The sequence below is a fragment of the Xenopus laevis genome, chromosome 9_10S (assembly GCF_017654675.1).
Source record: "Xenopus laevis strain J_2021 chromosome 9_10S, Xenopus_laevis_v10.1, whole genome shotgun sequence".
Taxonomy (NCBI): Eukaryota; Metazoa; Chordata; class Amphibia; order Anura; family Pipidae; genus Xenopus; species Xenopus laevis.
The window spans coordinates 76,393,091-76,419,244 of NC_054388.1; the positions used below are offsets into that span (position 1 = coordinate 76,393,091).

The window sequence follows — 26,154 nt, forward strand, 5'->3', positions numbered from 1 at the left end:
TGCTAGCCTAACTCTTCAAGCAAAACTCAATGTATAGCAAGGTATGACAAGTTCATTTAACCCAAACATATCTTGCTAGCTATATTAGTGTGAACAGTGGATTCGTTTTTAACTAAAAAGAGCAAGTTAAAAAAAAAAAAAAACCATTGATCAAAAGATTTTCTTTTAAAAACAGTGTACCCATTAGCAACACTGCTTCTATTAGGTCTTCAATATTAAAAAACATAAAATAATAAAAAACTATATATATATATATATATATATATATATATATATATATATATATATATATATATATATATATATATATATATATATATATATATATATATATATATATATATTGGATCACATCCCACAAAATTTCATTCCAGCTGCCAATTGATAAAGCCCCTTACAGCGTGTAAAATTGGCAGCAGGAAGAGATCGAGCATAGTTATAGTTTTCCTTTGTATAGAAGGTGGCAGCCCACATTAAAAAATAAACTGGTTCCAGCTCCTGGAAAAGAGATGCTTGTGCAATGTTGTTCTCAAAAAGTGGGTTTAGTGGGTGACAAGTCCAAAAGTTATGGAAGATGATTGGCACGTTAGAGACAAAAATCAAAACCACATTTTAACTAGTGTTGATAACCCCTGCCAATTCAAAGATTACAAAAAAACAAACAAAAAAAAAGGTCTTTGTCCATTGCATTAAACATTGAAAGAAAACTGGTCCTGTTCTATGGGTTTTTTAACCCAGGCTCCCAGTCCTGTCTTCTGAAAGACTTTGAAGACACATTCTTTTGCAGACTGGTATTCAACCGCCGACTGTTTGGTATCATGGTACATGTTAGGTTTCCCGGTTTTACACCTCATGCTGGAAGACAACTGTTGGATAGAAGTAAATACAAATTATAAACATACAGCCAAGATGTTCTCTCATTATGAGTTTTTACTAGGGTTGCCACCTTTTCTGGAAAAAAATACTGGCCTTCCTATATATTTATCTTTTTTCCCTATTAATAACATTGGGATCAGCCATCATTTTTACTGGCCAGACCGGTAAAATCCAGCCAGGTGGCAGCCCTAGATTCTACACAAAGGTGTTTTTTGTGCATTTCAGACAAGTTCTATGTATATTTGGCTGGTGGGGGACTATTATGTGCCTCCCTTTCCTCTCCCACCCTTTAGAACTGTTTTTGCAGAAGTTGGTAGGACTGTGCCCTTCTGCAAAAATCGCACACCGTCCTGCTAGCATCTAAAAGGAGAATTCAAGCAAGGTGGGAGCTGCAAAGGCAAGCAAGGTGGGGCTGCAGAGGCAAAAAGAGCCTGGGCAGAAAACTGACCTAACACATGAGAAGATTGATTCCATTACATTCTGCGTCTGCACTTGTGCATTCAGATCATTAGGCTAGAAGTGACCAGGAGGAGGCACAGAGTATGTTGATTAGCACTAGTGTCTATCGTAAGGAGGAGGAAAAAGTTGTTTACATGGTACTTTCAGGTAGGCTGTATGTGTGTGTGTGTAAGGACTGTTTACCATCTTTTACTTTTCAAATATTTGTGTTTTTTTTTGTGCCAATTCATGGACTTTCAAAAAACTTTTAAAAATGGAAAAATGTCAAACTGTTGGGAATCTTTTTATAAATCAGCCCCAATATTTTTTCCAAGGAAGACTACAACTAAAGCCAGTGCTAAAAACACAACTTTATGAAAAATTACCTTTGCATGAATTCTCATCCATCGGCTGTACAGAGCATGCTTGCATAAGCGTGATGCACGCCCCATTTCATCTTTGCCTGTAGTTGCATTAATAACTTCAAGGCCAGAGTCTCCAACTGTCCAGTTTACACTGAAACCGGGAGCTTTTCCAGGCTGTCGTGCTTCAGCATTGCTTATTCCTAAAAAGATTCACAACCAGTTACAGTGAGTAAAATTGCACAATATCCTAACATAAAGCCATGAATAGTGTGAATTGGCAGGCAGGCTGGGCTTATTGATAACGCAAGACCTCCCATAAACAGGTGTGGCTAATTCAACTGATATGGTGCTTGGGCATATGAAACTTTTCACTTAAAGCATTTACTAAAAAGTGAAATAATAAGATTTTTTGTCAAACTCAACCCCAGAGATGACAATCATTCCCAAACAGTCAGGAAGGATGTTCAAAATTAGCCCTTTGTGTAGGGTGGCACATTTGAATTCTTACGACTTTAGGATTCTTTCGGAGATTGCCAGGCAAATTTGAGTACATCTTCTGTGGGATCATGTACAGTTTTCAGCTACAAAATTCAAGTTCATTTTTGAATAATACTTTTTTTTTTAAGTTAATTACAATAAAAATGTTTTTAATGAAAATACATAAATTCCAGCAACTGTTCTTAATGTTTTACTACCGGCAACAATTGCAACTGAACTAAATACTGGTCAGCCATGTATTTTGAAGGTTTTAATGGGAAGATACTGCAGCCTTATAAATGAATAATTAGTTCAGCTGTTTTGAGCAAAAGCAAGAGCATTCTTCTGTAAACATTATAATAGAGAGAAACACCAAATACATACCTTTGGGGTTTGACAATACAGAATCCTCCACAAATTATTTGATTTCTGAACCAAATCCAAAATTTTAGCATTACAGAGTTTTTGAATTCTAAGTAAATATACTGTTCTCTCGTTTGAGCTAACTGGCAATCTGCGTTAGTAAAGGAAAACATTTTGACCGCTACAATTATTTTGGTCATTGTCTGATTTAACCTTTACCTATTTGACATTCAATATTTTGAAACAGTTCCTACACTTAGGGGTTTTTTTTTTTTTGGTTTTTTTTTGTGGCAGCCCAGAACAAGGGGCAGAAGGCTGGCCAGTACAAGAAAATTTTTACAATTGTTGGCACAGAAAGGTATCTGCATATGCTGTGAAAGGTTTTGATATATGCCAGCATGCAAATTTTACAGCATTACTCATTGCTAGCTAGAAAAATACTGTGCCCAGTATATGCGAGGCAGGCTATAGCTGATACTATACAATGTCAGATGTGTACTGACAGCATTGTGATAATATTGCCTTGTATCAAACACTGGAGCCTCCCGTTGACCTCAGTAGTGACATTTCAAGGGCTTGCCTACTTCTTAATAAAAGGTATTTGTATATATTTACAGTATATGTATGCATTTTTTTATTAACAATGCAAAACAGACATTTTGACGTTAACAAGATATAATAACTACATGTTCAACAAACAACTTACCACTTAATAAGGGCTTATTGAGTGCGTAAAGTAGGGGTAAATCTTCTATATCCGATATCCGCTGATAGACAGCCCTTGATAGGTGGTCACCATGATACAGGCTACCCAAGATAATGCTTGACAGGTAAATTGGTTCAGCAAACAGGCTGAGCAGGGATCCCTGGATGCCTACAACATTCCACCTGTTTTTAAAAGTAGCATAAACAATTCTTTAGTAATTTGCACTTAAATTAATAAATAAATAATTGCACACTAATTAATAAATAATAGATGTACAATACTGCCACATTATCATCACTGTTTGCTATAACAATAGCAAACAGTGATTCCTCTGCACAGTAGGAAGAATTATACACCAATTGTCAACAGAAATATATATATATATATATATATATATATATATATATATATATATATATATATATATATATATATATATATATATATAATTCAGCATAGGCAGCGGCACTCTGATCCGGATCTGTTAATTTGATGGTGGGTGCTGGATCAAAATTTGTTATCATAGAATTCCACAAAGAACCGCACTCCAAAAAGGCATAATATACCTGGCATAGAAAGGTCATACGGTAAGCTGTTTCTATTACTGCAATCCCTATGTCCTTTTAAAATGACATTTAAATTCTTACCTTGCTAACTTGTCACTGCAGGACATTGTAAGCAACCGCTCTCCTTGTAGAACACCATCCCATGTCTGGATAGTGCTGCTTGATCGAACTGGTATGGTCCCTTCTCCAGACTCTATTTTGGTACGAAGTTGCCCTCTTGCCTTTCGGTTAGGATGCCGATCCCCTTGGTCTAAAAAGAAGATAGATTTATTGTTTGATATGAGAAAAACAGAACTTGACAGGCTACTTGTGCTTAACCTGTGCAATAAATTACTCCTTTTTTTTGTTTCTATGTTTTACAATTTGTGAAATAAAATGTAACTGTACATCAACAGTAGTTATTTACTACCATGGAGTTTGGCAATGAGTGCGCAAACTTTCACACTCAATTGTATATAAATATATATATATATATATATATATATATATATATATATATATATATATATATATATAAAATTAAGGATAACTAAACCCTAAGCCATGAATATAGCTAGAAATGCCATATTTTATATACAGGTATGGGACCGGTTATCCAGAATGCTCAGGACCTGGAGTTTTCCGGATAACGGATATTTCTGTAATTTGGGTCTTCATGCCCTACATCTACTAGAAATTCATTTAAACATTAAATAAACCCAATAGGCTGGTTTTGCTTCTAATAAGGAATAATTATTTCTTAGTTGGGATCAAGTACAAGTTACTGTTTTATTATTACAGAGAAAAAGGAAATCATTTTTAAAAATGTGGATTATTTGGATAAAATGGAGTCAATGGGAGACAGCCATTTCGTAATTCAGAGCTTTCTGGATATAGGGTTTCCGGATAAGGGATCCTATACCTCTACTACACTTATGGGCAAATTTATCAAAGTGTGAATTCCTATTAATTTCTATGGGATTTTTTACAACCATATTTATCAATGGAGTTCAACATTTGATAAATATGCTTTTTTAAAATCCCATAGGAATAAATACAAAGCAAGTTTTTCCGTGGGGAGTTCTAAATTTACACTTTGATAAATCTGCCCCTTATTGTTCCAGCTTAAATGTTCAGCATCTCTAAGGGTAGGGACACACTGGGCGATTTGGGGAGTTTTAGTCGCCTGGCGACTAATCGCCGCGACTTTTCTCCCCGAATGCCTCCCCTTGCTCTGCGCCTGGCTAAAATGAAAAATCGCCTGCGCTAATCACACGCGGCGATTCGTTTTCCGAAATCGCCCGAAGTTGCCTCACGAGGAATAAAGTATGTAAAAGATATATTTCAGGATGGCCAGCTATTAAAGATTGAGCAGTTACGGGCAAAATATGTATCTAAACATTTAACTATGTTTCGGTGCATGCAAATAAGGCATGCCGCCCATGCACAATTTAATATTCAGAAGGTCTTAATACAGACTACAACAATGGAGAGTAATTTGCAAAAACAAGAAGTAAAAAAACCATTGGCTATTATATATGATACTCTCCAAATTAGGGAAGACAGGATAACGCTCAAGTCCTATTTTAAATGGGTAAAGGATGTAGGTGAACTGGACCTGGATAAATGGGAAATGATTATGAAAAACCTTTTAACCCCTTGTATAGCGACAAGAGATAAATTAATCCAGGTTAAATTTATACATAGATCGTATCTAACACCAAAACGATTGCACAGTATAGCACCATCTAGAAATGGTCTATGTAGGAGATGTGGCCATCCCGGTTCATGGATACATATGGTGTGGAACTGTCCTAAATTGGTGATCTATTGGAGACAGATTTTTGAATTTGTATCCAATTTGGTCGCTTGTACTATACATCAGGACCCACTTATAGCACTTCTGGGGTGTGTAAACAATGTGACAGATTTAAAAGAAAAGAGAACGTTAATCCAGATACTATTTTATTATGCAAAGAAGTTAATTATTATCCAGTGGAATAGACATGAGGCTCCCACACTGGATGCCTGGAAAGAATTGGTAAATATAGCAATGCCCAAATATAAAGCAGCATACTATTCCAGGGGGTGTATTGATAAATTTTCGGGAATTTGGTCACTTTGGCTATTAAATAAGGGAACAAACAGTATGACTACATTTTAGAATGTAGCAGGAAGGTTATCCCTTCCCGCTCCCCTTCTCTCTTTTTCTTTCTTTCTCTTTCTTTTTTTTTTTTTTTTTATTATTTTCTGTGTGGGAGGGTGGGGTGTGGGTGGAATGCTTTTCTTTCTTTTTGTATGTAATGGAATGAAAAAAAAAATCTTAATAAAAAGAAGTTTAAAAAAAAAAAAACTCCCCAAATCGCCCAGTGTGTCCCTACCCTAAAACAGTAATGGATCCAGGTCTTAAAAGTTGTCACAGGAGCTCACTATCTTGGACTTTTGTTAGGTGTGCCAGTGACAATGACATACTCGTCGCAAATCAGCAAGCACAAAATGAGGTGTCTGCCATATAAGCTGCATATATATATATATATATATATATATATATATATATATATATATATAGATATATATATATATATATATATATAAATAAAATACATCTGTTATGTAGAAAGAACAATATGTCTTAACAGTACCTTCCTGTCCAGCTTCATGCGGTGAGAAAATACGAGCATCACCACAGGGTGATGTACTAATGTACAAATGAAACTGAACATTATCCTTAAGCTTAAATCCTCCCCGTTCTGACTTCGTAAATATAGACTTTTGATGGTGCTCCTTAGTGCTGGAAAACAACATGATATAAGCAACATGAGCTGTGTCTTTGGTGAATACAGTTACTTATAAATAGTATAATTCCTAAACAAAAAAATATATATTAATCGATTCTGCCAGTATGAAGACAGTACAGGTAATGGGATCCATTATCTGGAATGCTTTGGGCCTGAAGTGTTCCAGATAAGGGATTTTTCCAGAATTTGGATTACCATACCTTAAAAGGGGTACTTTTGAAAAGTAAACATAATTTCAAGCAACTTTGCTATATACATCAATTAAAAAATATGCAGACTTTTCATGATTTATAATTGTTTTGGACAGTTCCCTTAGCCTAGCCCCCTGCTTATCTGTCCGACTACTTTGCTGAGCTGGCTGACTATTGTTACTTTGTATCAGCAGCCATCTGTCCTTAGCCTGCATCCTCCAAACCCCACAATTCCCTGCACATGTAATTTCAATAAGGAACAGAACATCACAGTGCAATGCATTGTGGGTTATGTAGTTCCTGCATGTTGTCTGTAAGATGTGGAGAAGTTGTTACAATTTGTAACATCAGTGTTTAGTCCCTCCTTCCCTGCCAGGATTTCAAATGATGCAGAAAGAGAAGAACTAACAGCTGGATTTCAGCATAGAAAATGGCATTTATTCATACTTTTTGAAGAAACTGATAACTGTGATGTGTTTATTAAGGGTTTTTAGTGTTACCGTACGTGGGCCTCTTTATCAAATTTTGTTTTGAAAGTTGGAATTCCCCTTTAAATGTTAAACTTAAATTTTGGGAGAATAGTAAAAATAAAAGAAAAGCAATTGAAAAAAGTCTTTGTTTATGGTGAACAATCTGAAAATAACTGAATTGGAAAAAAAGTGATTGGAAGGTGAACAACCACTTTAAGTGTGCTAAAAATCATTTAAACATTAAATAAACCTAATAGGGTTGTTTTAACATAAATATGGATTTTTTCATTTTTTATCTACTTATTTAAGAGAAAAAGGAAATCATTATTTGCCTAAAATGGATTCTTTGGGATATGACCTTCCAAAACCCAGAGCTTTCCGAATAATGGGTTTCCAGATAGGTGATCCCATACCTGTACTTCAAAGGTTTGAAATACTGATGAAACCAATCCTGGATGCATTTATATGGGCAGGATTGGACTAGGCCAGCGGGACACCGGGAAAAAACACGGTGGGCCCCCGCCGGCCCAGAGCAGAGCATAACAGCTGACAAAACAAAAATGTCCGCCGAAGCGCGTTCTGGTTCTCGCATACGCGTGCTCCAGTCTGACCATGTATATGGCTCCTCTATATATAAATTACAATTCATCTAGAGGGGAATTTTTCAAAGTTTTAAGGTCGAGATTTGACATGTAGGTGGCTGTGGAAAGCAAACGTATTACAAAAAGACCTAGCTGCTGCATTATTAAATATCTAAGATACTGCCTAAGCAATCCCTTTCCCTAGTAAAGACATTTTATTAAAAAAAACGACTATTTAAAATAAAGATTTTTTGCACACCTTAAAAACAGCTCAAGCTGTGTGTAGAGAAATCTAAGTAGCGACCTGCGAGATATAATTTCAGCATGACAGTCGTTTAAAGCAAGGCCTCGATCACTCATGTACTCCCCGTTGATACACTTAGTTCCAGTGGAAACACATATGACTTGGGCATCTTTAACATCTGTTCCTACAGTGGGAAAAAAAAACACACACACAGGCTACTGTCTGATACTTTCATAATGTCAATTATTTCACCTTATTAAAAAGACAGAATACATGAAGTATTTGTATAAAGCAAAATACTTTTTTTTTTTTAAACAGTGTAAATTACCTGTTGTCATGACAACTCCAGCAAGAACCTTACGGCGTGCGTGCGGAGATGTAAAATTATCAGTCAAGTCGCTGAATTTGTCTACAACCAAGCGTGCAACAGCATCAGACAGAACCTGTATTCAGAAGAAAGGGTAGTAAAAATTGGCAATGTATTTTCAAACATCCACTGACTTTGCACCTGTACTGTCACACATTTAAATGAAACAGCCATCTGGCTCTAGTTTCTTCCTTGCGTTAATTCTAAAGCAGGCCATACACGGGGCGATAAAAGCTGCAGAGAGACCGAGTCGGCAGCTTATTGGCCCGTGTATGGGGCCCCCCGACGGGCTTCCTTGAAAGTCGGCCGGATCTCGATCGGATGGGACTAAAAATCCCGTCGGATCGCGGCCGCATCTGTTCGTTGATGCGGCCCCGTGATCCAACCGCCCGTAAAGCCACCGTTAGGATCCAATCGTTGGGCCCTAGGGCCAATGATTGGATCAGCCTCAAGGTGGGCATATCGGGGAGAAATCCACTCGTTTGGCGACATCGCCAAACGAGCCGATCTCTCCGTTTATGGCCACCTTTAGTCTGCTTATGAGAATACACTTATACTTACCCTTGGTGCAGTAGTAGTGTCCTGCTTTAAGAGCTGCAGATAAGAAAGTGGCAGAATGTATTTACAAGGTCCTGTGTGCATCTACTACTACTTTATAATACAATAAACCAACTAAGTATAGATTTACTAACTGGCACACAAAAATCAAACATGCTGTGAAGCAGATATGCACAGTGCTGTACAGGGATGGACATAATCTAAATAAGTAGCATCTAAAACAAATCAAGAACTGCAGTATCAGACAATTCTTATGATTACTCCTTGGTGCCTACTCCAACCCCTCATTTGAAATGCAGAACTGCTGACTGGAGGCTGCACTGTGTTCATGGAGGCAGCCTCGGGTCTCTGTGCTCAGAAAAGGAGAGCAGAGTCAGGTGTATGGAGGAAGGCAGGTTGCACAGTGCAAACATATGGAGAATCAAGCCCCTTATTATTTAGCACTCTGCACTAAGTGTATATGACCCTTATGGTATTTACTGTATTTGGTGCTTTTTAGTTACGACATCAACACAATATACTTTTAAATAAATATGTTATTTGGCCTGCTAGTTGGGCAGTAATCCATGAGACTTAAATGGCATGTAAAGGCAAAAAAAATAAAATCCCATTTTTACTTTCTTTAATGAAAATATACTTTAATTAAAAAATATGTACCGTTTTTATAAGAAACCTGACTGTATGCAGTGAAATTCACCTTTCGTTTTACTTGCTCTGACAGCTGCAGTTAGGAAACTTCAATCAGTCCCTAACTGCTGTGCAGGGAAACAATCATTCCCAGAACTCGAGCAGCTTTGTTTGTTTCCCTGTAACAACTGGGTAGATTTCTCGAACCCCAGACTTATCATGGTATAGTAGAGCTTAGGGAATACAGGGTATGACAAGGCACAGCATACACAATAACCCCAAAGAACAAGGTAATGAAATAAAATATAATGTAGGCTTTGAGCAAGTCAGATAAAAAAATAAACTTATGCAATGAATCTGTAAATATTCTCAGCACAGACGTAGAAAGCACAACCTTGCTATAGAAATCAATGCTGTGGTAATGAAGGACTTAATGGATTGTGTTAAAATGACTTGAAAATATTTTAAAGGAAAACTATACCCCCCAAACAATGTAGGTCTCTATTAAAAGATACTGAGTAAAACAGCTCATGTGTAAAACCCTGCTTCATGTAAATGAACCATTATCATAATAATATACTTTTTTAGTAGTATGTGCCATTGGGTAATCATAAATAGAAAATTGCCATTTTAAAAAATAAGGGCCGCCCCCTGAGATCGTAAGATTCACTGTGCACACATACAAACCACATGTAAGGTCACATGAGCCAATTAACAGACAGAGTTCTGCCTTTTGCTTCCTCACTTCTTCCTGTTACAGTTAGTGTTGTAGTATTTCTGGTCAGGTGATCTCTGAGGCAGCACAGATAGAGTCACGAAATGGTGGTTCAAGGCAAGAGATGTAAAAGGGCAATATTTATGTAAATATATATTCCAGTTTGGTAAGATTCTTTAATATGTCATTCAATTTGATATAAACTATATGTTGCTTAAGTATTCATTTTGGGGGTATAGTTTTCCTTTAAGCATAAAGAGGATTTTGTATTATTTATAATTATTATATTAAATATTAGTGATTATCATAATAATGGGACTGCCATATTTAAAATTCTTTGAGTCCCTTGTGTTCTTGAAATGCTATTGGAATAGAGATTTCTTGTGTTATTAGTACATCTTTTTCAACACAATTCTGATTTCACTGGAAACTATTTGTAGTTTTATGAACAAATAAGTCCAGTGTTGACAAACAAAATAAGCCTACGGAGGTAGTAAATCCTGAAAATTTGACATTTAGGGGCAGATTCATTATGTAAAAAATGGCGGAGTAATTCACCACACATCGCCGTATAACAAATGGCATATAAATTGTGTGTTTTACATGATTTTTCTTTGAGCAACTTCCACCGGAACTTACTTACAAAGGTCTGAAGCAGTGGAAAATAATAGCGGTGAATCTGGAGTTCACATTTATTTTAGACAGCTTTTTACACTGTTTAAACCGAGTATTTCGGTTTACACAGCATAATAAATAGACCTCTTAATAAACAGAGCATTAACCAGCCTTTGGCAACTTTTGTCACTGGAAATTACAGTTCTGTCATAGCCTGTGGACTACTGGTATTACATGGCTGTTACCAGAGATACCACGTATAGCTATAATGTCACAGGATGAGAAGTTTGCATGCCCAGCAAAGGTTACCGATTGTAACGCTTCTAATTTATTTTATACATTAGAGAAACAGCAGTACAGGCAGAGCCTTGCATACTCACTAACACTTCATCAAAGGCTCACAAGATATCTGACCCACACACTACAAGATAATCCATTAGTCAATGAGCTATTAAACTGGTTTATTGGCCTCTTCTTATTGCCTTAAACAGCTATTAAATTAAAATTTAGCCAAAGATAAGTAATAGTACAAATAGTACAGTATAATATAAATCTCTAGTATCAACGATTACTGTACTATTTAATAAGAAAACTGCGGCAAGTTTTACTGGCAAATATTATATCTAGGCTTATCAGCATTTCTTCACTTTATTTAAAGGGCAGCAGAACCTAAAAATTAAAAAAAACATATACTCTTATAAAGTTAAGGGGGCATATTTATAAAAATCTCAGTATTTTATTAATAAAAGTGAAACCAAACTAGAATCCACAATTGGAACTTATTTATTATTTAAAAAGCAAAATTTAATTCAGAATTTTTTTGGATTTTTTTCCTCAAAAAGTCCGAAATAGTTGGATTTTCTGGCTAATTCAAACACAGACCACAGAAACTTTCAAATAGGATAGGGACCTCTCCCATTCACTTATATACAACCTCGGTAGGTCTGAGATGCCGGATTTTCGTATTCAGACTTTTTTCATCCTCAGGGTATAATACATCTCGAAAAATTCAAGGTTTTTTCCCCCCCACTAAAAATTCAGATTTTATAGTAAAAAAAAAAAATAGAATTTTTGGCATTCAGACATAACCCCCCAATGTGTCAGTTTCTACTTTAGAAAATTCAGCATCTTCTAGAAAGCAAATGAGCAAGTTACTTTAAGTTTCTGCTCATTCAGTTGCCTGGGATTTCTTCACGAGGCAACTTTGGAAAGCAGAAGTGACCTGTATGTTTTCCCACAGCTAATTTACATTATTGCTAATGGGAAAGCATTTCGGGAGCTCTGTGACCAATGGTAGTGCAGATTTAACTGTGGGGACTAATTGCCCCATGTGCTATTGCCCATAAAGCCAAGGTGCCAATTTGCCAAGTGCTGACAAAGCAGTGCAACTAATTCAATATATAATACAACGATCATTACAGTGGCAGTATGGAAGTGCAATGAAAAGAAAATAGAAGTAAAGTTAGAGTCAAAGAAAATAAATACTGTTCATACCTGGGGTAAATGTAATTGTAGGCCTTCACTTGGAATAGGCTGTCTGGAAGGAGTCTGATCCAAGTGCATATTAAAAAGTGATGCAAGAGCAGATTGTGCTGCTCTTGCCTTTGCAAGTTTCTTGTTTCTTCCAGATCCTTCAAATGTTTCATTGTCTACAGTTACTGACATTACAAAATTCTTGGCATGGCTTTCACCACTCTCAGAGACAAAGTCATATTTAAGGCCAGGACGAAGCTCATTTAAAATCATCACAGGATTTTTTCCACTAGCTGGTGGGAACAAAGATGGTGTCGGAAGGGGAGACTGAATAAAGTTACTGTTTCCAATCATCAATAAGCTATAGTCGCTTGCCGAATTAAAGGATTCATTGCCATTAGATCCCAAGAAAACATGCTCAGACTGTTCTGATTTCTCAAATCCATTAAAGAGAGTATCTGGAAAGTCTGCTTGGTCAGAGGTAAAATCAGTATTAATAGACAGAGTTCTGCCCATTGCTAGATGAGCTTCTGATGCGTTTGGGAATTGCACAAATGACCTTAAAGCCTTCTCAGCAGCATTAAGCTTAGCCTTCTTCTTAGTAGGTCCCGAACCTTCAAAAATTTGTCCATTTACTTCAACAGTCATTATAAAGACAGGTGCATGAACAGGTCCAGTCTGAGATATAAGCTTGTACTGTAAGCCAGGCTTTATTTCATTCAGTTGCATAAGAGCATTCTTTGGCAACACAGGGCCCGGAATTTTCTTCCTCTTCTTTGGGCGGAACTTGGAATGGCCATAGTTGCCTTCTTCTAAAGGGCGTTTCCTGCTGTTCCTTCCCTCACTCCCATTGGAAAGCGGAGCCCCCTCTATGGTAGCTTGGCCACTTCCGTCTTTTCCTGAAGCTCCATCCAAGTTACGATTTTCCTTAACATTGGCGCTGCTTGAACCTGTGGTGCCCAGAAAGAGTAACTTACAACGCCTTCGTTGCAGGATCTTGTAAATGCAAAATTTATAGATTCCTTTATCTACTTTTGTCACTGGTTCAGTGTTGTGTGGTCACAGAATGGTATCAGTTTATTTCTAATGTGCATAATTATCCACTTTCTGTATGTTACAACATTATATTTAAGCTTACCACATACAAGTAAATTTTTAAATGTATTCCTATTTAAAATGTGGCAGTTTAAGTATTTATAAAATGTTATTGGCAAACATTGACTGATCAATATAAATGATTGTCTATATAAAACAATGATTACGAAAGAGCTTTTTTTAAATTCAAACCTCTCTACACATGCAGTAAAAAAGACATCTCAATATCATACCACACAACACGTAAATAAGAATATTTAAAGGAACAGTTCAGTGTAAAAATAAAAACTGGGTAAATAGTACAAAAATAGTACAAAATAAAACATTGTTAGCCAAAGATTGTAATGAATAAAGGCTGGAGTGACTGGATGTCTAACATAACAAAACACTACTTCCTGCTTTGCTGCTCTCTAACTCCGAGTCCATCAGCGGCTTGAAGGGGGGCCACATGGGACATAATTGTTCAGTGAGTCTGCAATTGATCCTTAGCATACAGCTCAGATTCAAAAGCAATAGTTATGACCCATGTGCCCCCCCCTCAAGTCAGTGATTGGTTACTGCCTGGTAACCAATCAGTGGAAACCAAGAGAACTGCAAAGCAAGAAGTAGTGTTGTGTTCTGTTATGTTAGACATCCAGTCACTCCAGCCTTTATACATTAAATTTTTGGCTAACTAACTATATTAGAAACATTTTTTTATTTTGCATGGGCTATCTATTTACCCAGTTTTTATTTTTAAACTGGAACAATTCCTTTAAAGACAGATAAGGTGGGGCTTTTCATTTTTTGACTTTTTGCAAAGGATATTCTTCTCAGGAATATTAGCTAAACTAAGCAAACACACACCACTTTACCCAGCCAACAAAGTTGATGGAATTATTGCTAAATTTTCATTTATAACATCCTCCAGCAAAAGCTTGATAGGTTACTCCTTTTGGTGCTCAACAGACCAAAGAAAGGCAAATAGTCATTAAGGGTTAATGCATAAAACATTTGCGAGATTATATTGACACTGGTTAACTAAAAAAGGCAGTAAATGCAAAAGAATAAAGACTAGAATAAGAGCATTGTCTTTCATTCCCCAATAATTATAAAGCAGTGTGCTTCCCAGAAGGCTCTGAGGTGGGTGCAGAGATGGGCAGCTTACAGAAAATGATTGGAGATGCATTCAGCTAAAAGAGGCTGAGGACAACACTGAAACAAATTCATAAATAACAGCAAAAATAATTTAGTCTCAAGGTCAAAAGTGTGATAAAATTTAAAACAGATTTAGGACACAAAATCTAAATATCAAAAGTAACATTTAGGGGGTTATTTATTAAAGTCTGAATGCCTAAAACTCAAAAAAAATTTAATTTTTAGTGGGGGAAAAAACTAGGATTTATAGAGATTTATTCTACTCCGAGGATGGAAAAAGTCAGAATCCGAAAATCAGTCATCTCAGACCTGCCATGGTTGTTTATAAGTCAATGGGAGAGGTCCTATCCTATTAGGAAGTTTATGTGGTCCATGCTGGAATTAGCCTGAATATCCGACTATTTTGGATTTTTCGGGGAAAAAGCTCTAAAAAAAAAAATCGAATGGCGGGGAAAAATGCATGATTTGTGTTTCCGTTCGATTTTATAGTTTTTTTCCCTGATTCAATTAAATCATGCTTTTTAAAAATTAAATAAGGTCCAATCGTGGATTCTAGTTTTGTCGGACTTTATTTTAAATAATCGGATAAATTCAGATTTTAATAAAAAAAACCTTACAGTGCCAAGCTATAGCAAAAAAGGTTAACAAATGACAAAGATGTGTATGTCTCTAAGGTAGGTGGATTCTTTGAATAAATGAAACACAACAGGTCACCGCTTGATTTCTGAAGCAAAGACAAGTTTTCATTTTTAACCTACTTCAAAAAGGTTTTAAAACAAAGTAGTTTACTTTTACTCTGTACAGCAGGATGAACTGTGAACAAACATATGAACCTAGAACATATTAGTATTGAAGTTGATTTTTATCAAATCATACAGTGGTGTGAAAAACTATTTGCCCCCTTCCTGATTTCTTATTCTTTTGCATGTTTGTCACACTAAATGTTTCTGATCATCAAACACATTTAACTATTAGTCAAAGATAACACAAGTAAACACAAAATGCAGTTTTTAAATGAGGGTTTTTATTATTTAGGGAGAAAAGAAATCCAAACCTGTGTGAAAAAGTAATTGCCCCCTGAACCTAATAACTGGTTGGGCCACCCTTAGCAGCAATAACTGCAATCAAGCGTTTGCGACAACTTGCAACGAGTCTTTTACAGCGCTCTGGAGGAATTTTGGCCCACTCATCTTTGCAGAATTGTTGTAATTCAGCTTTATTTGAGGGTTTTCTAGCATGAACCGCCTTTTTAAGGTCATGCCACAACATCTCAATAGGATTCAGGTCAGGACTTTGACTAGGCCACTCCAAAGTCTTCATTTTGTTTTTCTTCAGCCATTCAGAGGTGGATTTGCTGGTGTGTTTTGGGTCATTGTCCTGCTGCAGCACCCAAGATCGCTTCAGCTTGAGTTGATGAACAGATGGCTGGACATTCTCCTTCAGGATTTTTTGGTAGACAGTAGAATTCATGGTTCCATCTATCACAGCAAGTCTTCCAGGTCCTGAAGCAGCAAAACAACCCCAGACCATCACACTACCACCACCATATTTTACTGTTGGTATGATGTTCTTTTTCTGAAATGCTGTGTTACTTTTACGCCAGATGTAACGGGACGCGCACCTTCCAAAAAGTTCAACTTTTGTCTCATCGGTCCACAAGGTATTTTCCCAAAAGTCTTGGCAATCATTGAGATGTTTTTTAGCAAAATTGAGACGAGCCTTAATGTTCTTTTGGCTTAAAAGTGGTTTGCGCCTTGGAAATCTGCCATGCAGGCCATTTTTGCCCAGTCTCTTTCTTATGGTGGAGTCGTGAACACTGACCTTAATTGAGGCAAGTGAGGCCTGCAGTTCTTTAGATGTTGTCCTGGGGTCTTTTGTGGCCTCTTAGATAAGTTGTCTCTGCGCTCTTGGGGTAATTTTGGTCGGCCGGCCACTCCTGGGAAGGTTCACCACTGTTCCATGTTTTTGCCATTTGTGGATAATGGCTCTCACTGTGGTTCGCTGGAGTCCCAAAGCTTTAGAAATGGCTTTATAACCTTTGAAATTTAACTCAGGTGTGATAAACCACAGTTAAGTTATTTGTTAACAAGGGGGGCAATCACTTTTTCACACAGGCCCATGTAGATTTGGAGTTTTTTTTCGCCCTTAATAACGTAAACCTTCATTTAAAAACTGCATTTTGTGTTCAATTATGTTATCTTTGACTAATAGTTAACGGTTTTTGATGAGCAGAAACATTTAAGTGTGACAAACATGCAAAAGAATAAGAAATCAGGAAGGGGGCAAATAGTTTTTCACACCACTGTATATAAATGTAGGAAGATGCATCATGTCATCACATAGAAGAGCAACCTATAAGTGTTACAGCAAATTAGCAGAACTTTTCATAATATTTGTACATATCTGCTACAATTGCATAATTAATCCGAATACACATAAGATGGTAGTTTGTGTGATTCCTTTTTAAACAGTTTGTTATAGCAGTTGCATGGCGAGCAATAGATCTTTGGGGGAAAATGGCCAATCTAATACATAAATTGAGTTGTGGATTGCAGAAAAAGAAATGTTCTGTTGTCCAATCCAATTCACATTATTCAACTAAACTACAATGGCAACTCAAAGTTGTGTTGGCTTAAGAAACACCGGCATATTAAAGGACCAGTAACAAAAAATTATTTTACAAAAATTCGTTAGTACACAACGAAAAAATACACCAAGTCAAATTATACTTTAAAATCAAAAAGTCTTTATTAAGAAATAACTTACAGAAACTCTGCTTCCTGACCTCTACAGAAAAGGCGACAAGGTGACCATCCATGGAGCGGCGTTCGATTTCTCCTCCCTGGCTCTCTGATGCTAGAAGTCAGAGTTTCGCTGCATGACTGCATGTAAAAAGTGTATCAAAGCGCGCATTAATATAGGCCGCGTTTTCACTGGCTCCAGGCCGTGAATAGAACTACTTATGCCATGGTATGAAGAGACAGGCAGGGGCACGGGTGAGTGAACACTTACAAGCAACGTGCATCTCATGTCCGGGATGAGCGGGAGGCAAAAGGTACAGTAGGCAAGACATACCATGGCTTAGGCTACAGGGGGTTCGACTAGCTGGGACTCGGGGAGATCAGCCTCGAGCTCCCAGAACCAGTTTGATTAGAAGAAGACACAGGCGCCCCTGAAAGCACAAAAGTGAGGAAAGCTGTGCCATCATGGAGTTACTCTACCTTCCTGACAGGTTAGCGCGCTGAATCGAACATGAGATGCACGTTGCCTGTAAGTGTTCGCTCACCCGTGCCCCTGCCTGTCTCTTCATATCATGGCATAAGTAGTTCTATACACGGCCTGGAGCCAATGAAAACGCGGCCTATATTAATGCACGCCTTGATACACTTTTTACATGCAGCGAGACTGTCGCCACTGAAGCACGGAATGTGGGAGCTAAAGGATCCAGCAGCAGAGAGCCAGGGAGGAGAAATCAAGCACCGCTCCATGGATGGTTGCCCTGTCACCTTTTCTGTAGCGGACAGGAAGCAGAGTATCTGTAAGTTATTTCTTAATAATTACTTTTTTATTTATAAGTATAATTTGACTTGGTGTATTTTTTTCGTTGTGTACTAACGAATTTTTGTAAAAATTTTTTTGATGTTACTGGTCCTTTAAACAATATGCACAAAAGCAGGTCAAGCACATTTCAATACAGAACATAAATGAATAAATTAAAATTTATAAGTGTCAAAAGTGTATTTGGTATTTTGGAATCAAGACTTATTTTATGTAGTCACAGGTTAGTCGCTGTAAAAGTTTTATAAACATGACCACAACTGTGCAAATTTTTTTAACCTAAACTATATATGCTAATGAGCCTTTGTAATAGTTATTTTGGACTAAAGAATGAAATGTAAAAAAAGCTAGCAGATACTTTAAAAAAATGCAGTCTCAAGGATAAACTCTCATGCAGGTATACCAGTCACCTAATTTTAAACCAATTTGTAGACAAAAATTAAACCTGTGTGAACAAGTCAAAAGGACTTACAGGAGAACTATGCCCCCTCCTAAAGAGAGTCCCAATCTAAAAGGCCCCATTCACCCCCCTCCCTGAATAGTCCAATATTTTAAAAAGTTGTACAGACCTTTCTGTGCACTAGCTAACGGGCGCGATCTTTGGTATCTTACGATACATTCACTAAAGCACCTCCGTTTTTACACATGCGCAGTTGGAGCTGTTTACTATACATGTCTACTGCGCATGCTGAGCACTCCATAAATAGCCAAAGCGAAGAAGAGGATCTGAAGATACCAATGATGGCGCCCAAGAGCTACGCTGTGCTTTTCTTCATGGGAAGGTCTGTGTGACTTTCTGTGTCAATTTTTTTAAATAGTGGTTTATGCAGGGAAGTAGCTGGGAGGGGAGTGAATGCGGCTATTAGATAGGGACTGTTTTTAGGAGGGGGGTTTAATTCTCCTTTAAAATTAAAGAGGTGCCAATACAAAAAATTACAAGAGCATTTTAGGGAGGCTAAATGCAATGAAACCTGCATCAGTATAACACTCGAAAATACAGTGTACTGTAAAGTATTACAAATAACCAAGCATACAATTATTTTTTTTTTTTTCATTTTAAAACTCAATTTAATGTTAATGGTATATTGCTAGAAAGAATATGGACAGCACGAAAATGGATGGGTCATTATTAAATGTGTTACAGGATTATAGCAACATGGAAACATAGGCTACAGTTAGCCTACAATGCACCTTGGGCAATCACGTTTGTGCTTTCTAACCACTGTAGCTGCATGAAAATCATTGCCAGTTTGTTAAGAATCATAAGTTTGGGCAAAGTGTTATCCTTCAACAGGACAATGATCCCAAACATAAAACATTTATATAGATATAATACACAAAAGCCATGAATATCCTTATAAACGGTGAGTAGTGATGTCATCAGTTATAAACGGTGAGTAGTGATGTCATTTCTGTCACATGACTCACTAAAATTTGTGTATTATAATAAATAAAGTACCCCCAGTTGTAAAATATGAGGATATTAGAAGTTACCTCGGAGTTCCATGACCTGTATAAAAACACTCGGCCTTCGGCCTCGTGTTTTTATATGGTCATGAAACTCCTCGGTACTAATAATATCCTTATATTTTAAAAGAGGGGGTACTTTATTCACTATATATATATATATATATATATGTATTTTTTTTTTTCCCTAAAAGGGGCACCAACATTATAGGGGGATGTCTAACTTATTGTTACATTGTCCTTTAATGAATCTAGAAGGAAAAAATAAAAAAAGTCCTTGTAACATCAATATCTTACTCAGATTTTCTTCATCATCAACATCCATTGTAAAATACTTTTGCTGGTTTCTTGAATGGCGGATACCTCTTAACTCTGCAATTTAAAACGAACAAACAAACAAACAAAAAAAAAAACAGCATTACTGTGGAATAGCAGAACATTTTGAATTAAAACAAAATACATTCCAAGAACAAGCCCGTGGCCTCTCCATCAGTTCATGGTTGCTCATGGCATACAAATTGCTTTGGATTCCTGGGAGATTAGTCACCCGCAGTAGAGAAAATTAACTAATCTCCCCGTCTGCCACCACCCTAAAGTCTGATAAACATAAATATTAATAGCTCAAATAAATCAAAGAGGACAGCTTTAGTTAGAGTTAAGTACAAAGTAGTGGTTAATTATTACAGAGAAAAAATAAATATATCAACAGTATCATTATTTGATTAAAATGGGCCTATGGAAGATGGACTGAGTTATCGACTTAATAAGGGATCCTATTCCTGTACCACATTGCTCCCTTTGTCCAGAATCATCACTAGAGGATCTGAACAGTTCCCAGTACCTGTACCACTTCTTAAAAATTGAAAAGGCATTGGAGGCATTAATTTTCATAAGTGGCATTCTTCCTTGTCTGCACATTTACTTAGCTCGAGTGAAGGAATAGTATAAAAAATAATTCGAATTTCGAAGTATTTTTTTGGCTGCTTCAAACTTCAACTAAAAATCTTTCGACCATTCGATAGTTGAAGTACTCTCTCTTTAAGAAAAACTTCGACCACCTACTTTGCCACCTAAAACCTACTGATCATCAATGTTAGCCTATGGGGAAGGTCCCCATAGGCTTTCCTAGCTTTTTTTGATCGAAGGAAAAATCGTTCGATTGATGGATTAAAATCCTTCAATTCAAAGGATTTAATCGTTCGAACTATTTTTCCTTCGATCGTACTAAATGCGGTAAATCCTTCGACTTCGATATTCGAAGTCAAATGATTTTACTTCGAAGGTTAATTAACCCTCGATATTCGACCCTAAGTAAATGTGCCTCTAATGTTAATAATTCAAAATCAAAATGAAGTCTGACAAAAATTCAAAAGACATTGGAGGTAGTAATTTCTAGATCAGGCTTCATTTTCATCCATACCTTGATGTGATTATCCAAACTATTTAATTCACATTTTAGTTTTAACTGATGATTTTTTTTTTTACACCCTTGAATCCCTTGTTAATATAATAATATATAATGGGTTATTCATTTTTTCCAATCAGTTGAGCCCAGGGTCAACAACTGGATCAACTGCATACCCATCAGAAGAGGTCTATGGCCTGTCGATCTCCTGATTGATATCTGATCGCCCTGCAGCAGCACGGGTAGAAGTGCGTAGCCCCAGAATGGTTAAGTAAGAACGCATGTCTCATGCGACGATGAAAACGCTCCGCAAGATGGATAAAGTACGAGGTGCGGTCTATGCCCAGAATCAGGAGTGATCACTTCAGTAATCATGAAGCGGTAATGTATACCGGCATTTACCATTGCACTATTTTACTAGAAACAGTGAGAAGTGCAGCACTCCTTGATATATTATGGGCATTGAAATAATTTTGGCACAGGATATCTATTAAGTAACTGTGTCAACCGTTCTACAGTGTTGCAACTGTGATGTTTCTCTAAGCGGCTGGCAGTAAGGGGGCTGTTAAGACTGACTTTGGCCATATTTTGTTACAATTGTTTCTACCCTGCTTCCGGATGACTTGTTGAAGTGGCAACAGTAACAATTGGCAATGTGATTAACTAAATAGCAGCAGAAGGAGGATAAAAAAAATAGAGCTAGCGTTTCCTCAGTGATTTTACTTTTAACAGGTACACATGGACACTTTTATGAATTCATTCGGGACATTAACAAACTAATCAACTAATGAATTATTACCTCCTTAACAACCAGTCCACAATTATCAATTTGAATATGAATTTATCATGAACTTTGATCAACAGCTTCGAATAATCAAATTTAATATGAACTATGAACTAATGAATGCTATTAATATTGATAAACTTTGATATATATTTATGTGTGAAATTCATGCACTTTATAAATTCATTAATATATATGTTTTTTTGCATACGTGTAAATAAAAGGTGAACAATTTGTACTAACATATGTGTTACTAATTAATCGAATCAGGTGGCTGTGAGAAAAATGCAACATAATAAACTATAGACTAAATACCGAGTTCAGATTTTGAGATAATTTGTAATAATAATCATTTCTAAATTGTTTTATCTCCTGCACCACCATTTTATAGGGTTGAGTACGTCTGTTTAATATATTGGAGAGTGCTGTTCCATCTATAAAAACTCAAATATAAAGTCATGTACCTGGGACTGTGCTAGGCAAATCCATAATAGAAAAGGACCTTGTAGATAATAAACATGGCTGTAGCAAGCAATGCCAGATAGTGGCATTTAGGGAAAGTAAGATTTTGAGCTGGGATTCACGGGAGGAGGGGATCAATCTTCCACTGTATAGAGCACTGGTAAGGCCCCATCTAGAATATGCTGTTGTTTTGGTCTCCATCACTCAATCAGGACATTATTGTATTAGAGAGGGTACAGGAAAGGGCAACTAAGCTGGTAAAATGTATAGAGAATCTAGGCTATGAGGAAAGCTGTGCCAATGCCCAAATGGGGTTTGTTTATGCTGGAGAAGAGGTGCTTAAGGGGTGATATGATAACTATGTATAAATATATAAGGGATCATATAATAATCTCTCTATGCTTTATTTACCAGTAGGTCTTTCCAGCTGACACAAGGTCACCCGTTCCTATTAGAAGAAAGGAGGTTCCTTCTATATATGGAAGGGTTTGTTTTGTTTGTTTTTTGGAAAACGGGGGGAAAACGGGATTATGAAAGATAGCTCTTTCAAGTCGATCAAGGGACTAGTCCGATATTGGAGTCAGGCGGGAATTTAGCCCCTCTGAGGCAAAGTGGAGAGGCTCCAAATGGGGTTTTTGCCTTCCTCTGGATCAACTAGCAGTTGGGCTGGTTATATATAGACTTAAAAGGTTGAACTTGATGGACGTGCATCTTTTTCTCAACCTAACTTGGCATGTTACTATATGCCATTAGATTCAGACTCTCTAAATCGGCTTCAGTATAGGCCATATGTAAATTATGGCACAGTGACTGGCAGTAAACTCTACAAAACTTCTTATGTAAGAACACTGAAACAGCTACAGGTAAGGGACCAGTTATCCAGAATGCTCAGGACCTGAGGTTTTCCAGATAATGGATCTTTCCATAATTCAGATTTCCATACCTTAAGGCTAAATAAATATTACATAAGCCCCGTAGGCTGGTTCTGCATCCAATAAGGATTAATTATATCTTATACCGTTTTAGAATTACAGCGAAAAAGGAAATAATTTTTTAAAATCCTGGATTATTTGGATAAAATAGAGTCTATGGGAGAGGGCATTTCAGTAATTCAGAGCTTTCTGGATAATGGGTTTGCAGATAAGGGAAACCATACCTGTATTTTTAAAAGCAACGGTAACTCGTGAAATATTTTACACCTCTACAAATATGACTCCAAATCATGCTCATGGACCAAGGGGATAACAAGCAGAATGTAATGTTTACCTGATTTTATTTTATAATATTCATACTCATTTTTCATTTACAGTCACTTCCAACTAAAGCAAATGGCCAAATTAATCTGAGGTAATGGAGAGTAACAGCAAGTATATGGTAGCAATTAAAAGTTTATTATAGGAACATTAATCACTGTGTATAATTTTTACAAAGAAAATACAGCTCAATATCGAACTCAGCCATATTCGGGTTAATATATAGTCTGGCAATTATGGAAATGATGTAATTCATGACTGAAACGCTGAGAATACCTTTACTACGACTCAACAAATACCAATGGGAAAAACCACAGTGGGGAACAAACACAGTCACTGCATAGTGACCTCAAAACAAAATGTTTAAGCACATTTGCCAGTGTGTATGTTACTTTTACAGTGGCTTTGACCCATCAATAACAGGGTTTGGTATTAGATTATCAAAAAATAATTATGTATTAAAAGGTGAAAAGATTTATTTACAACATAAATTCAAACTGGGCAATTCTTACGGATTTCTAGCAGTTCATGTTTTTGCACATTCCGGAAAGCTGTCTAGATCATTCAGCATTTTCAGGAATCAATGTATGTATGCAAAGTTTTAGCTTCTAAAACTACCATGTTTGTGAAGACTGATTCAAAAGTTTTAAGCTGCCAAATCAGTTCAATCCTAAGGAATGTTAAGAGTTCAGGGCAGGTTGATAAGTAAGTACCAGAAAAAGATGATTTAAAAATGCATTAATATGAATTAGGGATGCACTGAATCCAGGATTCGGTTTGGGATTCGGCCTTTTTTCAGCAGAATGCAGATTCGCTGAATCCTTCTTCCTGGCCGAACCAAATCCTAATTTGAATATGCAAATTAGGGGCAGGGAGGGAAATCGTGTGAGTTTTTGTCACAAAACAAGGAAGTAAAAAATGTTTTCACCTTGGGATTTGGTTCGGTATTCGGCAAAATCTTTTGTGAAGGATTCGGGGGTTCGGCCGAATCTAAAATAGTGCATTCGGTGCATCCCTAATATGAATCTGAAAAAACATTGCCAACAGCAGCTCATAGTGGCTAGAGTTGAGAGAAGTGGGATGTCTTGTGATGTTGCTCTGCTTAGAACTGATCAGAGAAACATCAGATGATTCTTCTCTGCTCTCTAACATCATTTTATAAGCAAAGCAACATCACCAGACACTTGGGGGTTATTTACTAAACTCTGAGTTTTGGAGGATAAAAAAAACAAATTTTTCATGATTTAGTAAACCCTGAGGATTCTAAAAGTCTGAATAAAAAAGTACTCCATTTAAAACCTGCCGAGGTCATGTAGAAGTCAATGGCATGTGTCCCTTTTCAAGATATCACGATCTCGGCTGGGTTTCGTTCAATAATCTGATTTGTGGTTTTGTACATGATTCTTTAGAGTAAATGTATTAATAAACACTGTAAAAATATGCACAGAAGTTTTTTTAAGAAAAAAGTGAGACATGTTCGGATTTTATTAAATAATCCCTAATTTCTCCATTAATATTTTGCTAATATATCTTAAATACTAGAAAAAAATAATTCCTGTAAATCTCAAATGTATTTAGAAGAGCTTAGAAAAGTGCAACATTGATTCATTTTGAGTTTACCTTTTCTTTTGTTGCTGTTTATCATAAAACAAACATGGACAAATGTAAGTAACCTTGCATTGCAAATCAAGAAAAGCCCACCATATCTGGGAATCATCTTTCACACAAAATTATAACACACTATTAGAAATATTACATCATATAATTTAAAATGGGTTATATATAATTGTTACCGAAAGATGGTTCATTCCAGTTTTCTTTTGACATATTACAATGGTAGAATATCAAATGAGTTTTCAAAGGAATCTATTCAGGTCATACCTTCTGCCATGGATTTGATGAGAATGCCTAAAATCAAACAGAAAAAAAAAAAAATTAGATTTAATGTAAGGAACTATACATGAACAATTTGTTTTACAAAATAAATATTCCTAATTAATTATGCCCATGTTAATTAAAAAAAAAAAAAATCCTTTTTCTCTGTAATAATAAAACAGTACCTTGTACTTGAGCCCAACTAGGATAATTAATCCTTATTTGAGACACAACAATCCTATTGGGTTTATTTATTGTTTAGAGAGGTTTTTTTAAAGATCCCTCATCAGGTTAACCCCAACATTTCGGCCCCACTTGTGAGCCTTCATCACCCTAGTTCTTGTTGGACATATACTGTACTTTTTGCCTATAGTTTTAATCATAAACAAACAGAGATTGAAGTTACTCAACATTTGGTCATTATTAGTATACAGCTCACTGTTTTGTTAGCAGGAGTTTTGCAGGGGAATTTATCTGTGCGCTGGTAACCTAATTTTCAACCTTGCAAGGAGCTGAAGAAATAACATAAAACACATTTTTTAAATAGGCAAAAAGTATGTTCTGCAAAAGTACTATTCATTGAATTCATGTTGAACAAGAAGGTATAACATGAAGCTAAAACATTAAAAAGTCATGTTTAAAAATTTGATTAATAGCAAATGGCTATATTCAACAAGATTACAAAAAATGATAATAACCACAGCAAATT

At 36.4% G+C, this 26,154-nt stretch overlaps 1 protein-coding gene across 2 annotated transcripts in view; it reads right to left on the bottom strand.

Annotated features, from left to right (window-relative positions):
• Positions 1 to 546: 546 nt before the first annotated feature.
• The window catches only part of adarb1.S (adenosine deaminase, RNA-specific, B1 S homeolog), a 48,826-nt gene continuing 23,218 nt past the window's right edge, over positions 547 to 26,154 (bottom strand). The window contains exons 2-11 of one of the 2 annotated variants that reach the window (XM_041578225.1): positions 25,452 to 25,478; positions 19,964 to 20,038; positions 12,431 to 13,359; positions 8,383 to 8,497; positions 8,070 to 8,238; positions 6,413 to 6,561; positions 3,873 to 4,041; positions 3,226 to 3,407; positions 1,701 to 1,879; positions 547 to 866 (exon numbers count right to left, since the gene is read on the bottom strand). In XM_041578225.1, coding sequence (XP_041434159.1) covers positions 690 to 866; positions 1,701 to 1,879; positions 3,226 to 3,407; positions 3,873 to 4,041; positions 6,413 to 6,561; positions 8,070 to 8,238; positions 8,383 to 8,497; positions 12,431 to 13,359; positions 19,964 to 20,038; positions 25,452 to 25,461 — 2,154 coding nt within the window. In that variant the 5' untranslated portion in view covers positions 25,462 to 25,478 and the 3' untranslated portion in view covers positions 547 to 689. Of the gene's footprint in view, positions 867 to 1,700; positions 1,880 to 3,225; positions 3,408 to 3,872; positions 4,042 to 6,412; positions 6,562 to 8,069; positions 8,239 to 8,382; positions 8,498 to 12,430; positions 13,360 to 19,963; positions 20,039 to 25,363; positions 25,479 to 26,154 lie in introns of both variants that reach the window. The other variant, XM_041578224.1, reaches the window with a different exon arrangement.